This window comes from Gossypium hirsutum, chromosome D06 (genome assembly GCF_007990345.1).
Source record: "Gossypium hirsutum isolate 1008001.06 chromosome D06, Gossypium_hirsutum_v2.1, whole genome shotgun sequence".
NCBI lineage: Eukaryota > Viridiplantae > Streptophyta > Magnoliopsida > Malvales > Malvaceae > Gossypium > Gossypium hirsutum.
The window spans coordinates 41,793,586-41,797,569 of NC_053442.1; the positions used below are offsets into that span (position 1 = coordinate 41,793,586).

A 3,984-nucleotide genomic window follows, 5' to 3' on the forward strand; every position below is an offset into this window, starting at 1 on the left:
TCTAAGAGCGAACGACGACAAGTGACCAACATGAGTATTTAGTCTATATCTGTGTTATTTCTTTGTCAATTTGAATTAGTTTTATTGGTAAAAGTGGTATAAATTATTCGCTATGATCTTATATTGGCAGAGTATGAAATAAATAAAGATCGTTTTCACGAGATGTTGGCGATTTTCCGAAAAATGGACCATTCCGGTAAATAATTAAATAATGGGCCCATTTCGATAATTTTTGGAAAAAAATGGCTTTTCTCTGTAAATTGCCCTTTTATAACAGCCACTTAGCAAAATTAATGGAAGGACTAAAATTTTTAAATCGAATAAAGTATATGGACTCAATAGGATTCACTTTTAAATTTAGAAAGAGTGAAAAAAAGAAAAAGTTAAAACCCAATTTTGGGGAGAATATATATGCTGGCAACATGATATGCGAAGTATAGATTGGATCTCCAATTACCATATCTTTAATAACTTTTCCCCGCAAAAATAACCCTCATTAAACTACCACTTATCATCGACTTTGCAGCAATAAGTCAGGAATAGCTCAAACATTAAAAACCAGTCCCAAACAGGAAAAAAATCAATTAGAAAAAGAAATTGTCTCTTCTAAGAAAATAGATTACAGAAGAATATGTATATCTGATTTTAATGGACCCTTCTGCATCAGTCGAAATTACCATGTTGGCTGCCGACCATGGTTTTGACCTCAACATGATTGAATAGCCAATGAATGATTATGGCACAAATATAAACACTAGGACTGCCATTGTTATGCCAGTTGCAACTCCTTGCAAAGACAATCTCCTAGCACCTGTTTTAGCATTACAGAAAGGGTTCAATTTCATTTGTATCAAAATAATCTTAAAGATTGTAGTACTTAATAAAACCTATGCAATGGACACTTGAAACGAACATAACAATAACAATGATCGAAATCAATGACAACTCACCATCATTTGCAGTGATGGAAAAGTTTGAATAGAACTGGTAATCATGGTACCACATACTACAACTGGACCCATACACCTCCCATCCTCTCTTATTTCCAATCGTGGTTCGAAATGTCATTAGCTGAGTATCCAAGCAATGACTGCAGTCAGTTCTACTTATATCCCTGGTGCACTGAGCCATGCCATACCTCTTCCCAAATTGTCCTGCATCCAACACTGCTGCATGAAACATAAACGGCTGCTTCGGCGCTGTTATTGCGACTTCACTTATGAAGGTGAGTGCTTTTGAGACGACAGATGCATCATCAAAATCGGTTTCATTGACTATTGCTGCCGAAGATTGATCCCAAACGCCGAAGAAACGCTCATTCGAATAGCGAAGGAAGCACCATGTGAACCAAACTTGAACCTTTTTGCTCTTTGAGCAATCATGCAAGGCTACTGCAACAGATTCTCTGGTACAATTAGCACAATTTTCTGCAGAAACATCCCCTCTGCATTGCATAAGACCATAAATCTTCCCTGAGCTCCTTCCTACCGTGGTTTTAAAGAATCCTTTACTCAAAGGCCCTTTCTGGGTCAGTAAATCGAGAAGGCTGTCAAGATTGACTCCGAATGAGCTTTCTGATGAATTATCAGCTTCTGAACATTGCAAACCAGAATACAGATTCCTATCAGCATGGCATATGCCAAGTGACAACATGAAAACTAAAAATACAATGAAAGTTTGCACATCGAAATCCACCATTTCCGAATTTGACAACTCATTTACATCTCCATCTCCCAATGGAAAAGACTAAGAGCTGGATCAGATGAGCCATTTGTTTTCAATTGATCTTGAATTATTGTCAAACAATGAAAAAAATGTATTATATTTGTTCATTTTGTCTATTATAAAGGTCAACTCTTCAGCTTTTGATGTCTGGCAAGCAATCATTTTCTTAGCCATAATAATCTTAAAAGTCAACTTCAACTAGTAGCATACACTTGAGTATATCTTTACCTTACATCTCTAAAAGTAGTAAAGAACCAAAACTTGAGATAAGAACAAATGATAGTAAGTTTGATTGAACTTTTTCTTATATTGCAAGAATCCTAGGCATTTTTAATTCAAAAAGGAAATTAATCCATGGTGTCATGCAGGGGCATTTGACATGAATTTGCAATTATGCTCCAAAATTACCACATCATATACGAGGAGGAAATTCATAGCCTTTTTAAACCCTTGATTAATTCCCAGATTTTCTGTAATCCTATGTGAAAAATTAGAAAGAACAAACATGTATTAGTACATTTGTAAGAACATTTTCTCATGTTTTCTTCAAAGAAAGTGTAAAATGAAAATGCTAAATGCGATATAATCAAAACATGGAATCATCATTAATATGCAACATTATTATTATGGAATCATCATTCCTGCTTTTCTTCTAAAAGACGATGAATAAATTAGCGACTCTCTTTTCTAAAAAGCTCAAGAAAAGACAATCCTCACACAAGCATTTGAGCCTAACTCATCAATTAAAATGGAAAAAGCATATCATCTATAAATTTCAGCATCAACCATATCTTCAACATAAAAAAAACATTAATTTTTTCCTTCTTTTGTCACTTTATGAGTGTATGTACATGTGACGCATGGTAGCGTTAAGATCAACTTGAAATAAAGAAAATGATGTAACCCTACGAATCTCTAGATTCTCTACATTGATTGGCCTAAGCTGAAAGTGACATTTTTTGCTTTCTTGTCATGCATATCAACATCAAGATTCATGCGCTAGTGGGCTCTCCATTGCTTTCCATTTTCTATAATACCTTCCACTTGTCACGACAGTGATCCTTAGCTAGGCAGTCCACGAACCACCCGTGGTGGGATTTGGCCAATTTCAGTCGAGAGGGTATGGCTAGGTCGCTTTTTCAGGTATAAAAATGGCATCATCTTATATATCTACTATTGGTATAAAATTGGCTTGGTAACCTTGTTTTAACGTCTCAAATCATTTCACAAAAGGTCAATCAAAGAAGCCAGTAAATATCAAGGTCAGTTGAACAAAATGTTCATATCAATCGTTTTCTGTGACCAATCATTCATCATCTTAAGATATTAATTGATTCTCTCAATGTTATGCATTAATTCCTTGATGTTACTGACAGTAAGGATGAATTTGAGATTCCCAAGATAATATTCCTCCAATTTTTTTCCATGTTCAAGAGCTTACATTTACTAATTTCATGATTATACGAAAAAAAAAATCAATCTCAAAAGAAAAATTCTCGCTTTAAATGGAGACCACATAAAATCTTTTACAATAAAAATCATGTGATTAATTTTGTCCTTCACCATACCCCAAAACTACCACATTCACTTTATTTTTTGATAGCTAGATACAAATTCTATTAGATGTCATTGCAATTATCTTTCCTTAGCTCCGTTAATCTACTATGTATCCACAACTATCGTTCCTTCCCCTCTTCATATCCTCTTCCATGAATTCTTCTTCAACAATAGAATAGTAATAGCTCCTAATAAAGTAGAGGGTGTTAGTTTGCTATGTTAGCAAGCCCACTTACTAACGTATATAAAGTATAAAAGACAATTCTTCATAAATTAAGTAATTGCGTTAGGTACTTAGCTCACTTATATTGATTGCATAATATTTATTTGAATAATTTTAACTTTTAAAAAAAGACAATGAATAAACCTATCTTTTCTGGAAAATTGCAATGTTGTGAAAACATGTAACTTGTTGCACAAGTTATGTACCAAGTGACATATTTTTTGATGAACTATGCTTGGAGCCTTAAGGATAATGAATCATCACACTTGAAGTTTATTTTTTCCTTTTAATTTTCTTTTATTGCACCACAAATTTCTTTCTTGTACTACAATTTTCTAACAGAGGATATTTGTAATGATATAATTTCTCGCTGTCCAAATTCTTCGTAAGGTACAAATGAGGAGGGTGTAGAATTCTCTTGCTTCTTTAGTATTTAAATCATCCAATGTGAGTCACTTTGAAATACATTCCAAAACATT

The 3,984-nt window shown here is 33.8% G+C and overlaps 1 protein-coding gene across 1 annotated transcript; it reads right to left on the reverse strand.

Moving 5' to 3' along the window:
* Nucleotides 1-415: 415 nt before the first annotated feature.
* LOC107901776 (cysteine-rich repeat secretory protein 55) lies at nucleotides 416-1,869 on the reverse strand. Its single transcript, XM_016827921.2, has 2 exons — nucleotides 951-1,869; nucleotides 416-811 (listed from the first exon to the last, which is right to left on the reverse strand). The coding sequence occupies exons 1-2, from the start codon at nucleotides 1,696-1,698 to the stop codon at nucleotides 735-737; spliced, it is 825 nt and encodes a 274-aa protein (XP_016683410.1). The 5' UTR covers nucleotides 1,699-1,869; the 3' UTR covers nucleotides 416-734.
* Nucleotides 1,870-3,984: the final 2,115 nt, after the last annotated feature.

Bases quoted from the DNA above. Each gene is read 5' to 3' on its own strand.
- LOC107901776 (XM_016827921.2), bottom strand. From the start codon at position 1,698: ATGGTGGATTTCGATGTGCAAACTTTCATTGTATTTTTAGTTTTCATG. The intron at 812-950 runs GTGAGTTGTCAT...ATGCTAAAACAG, and splicing joins TTCCATCACTGCAAATGATG to GTGCTAGGAGATTGTCTTTG.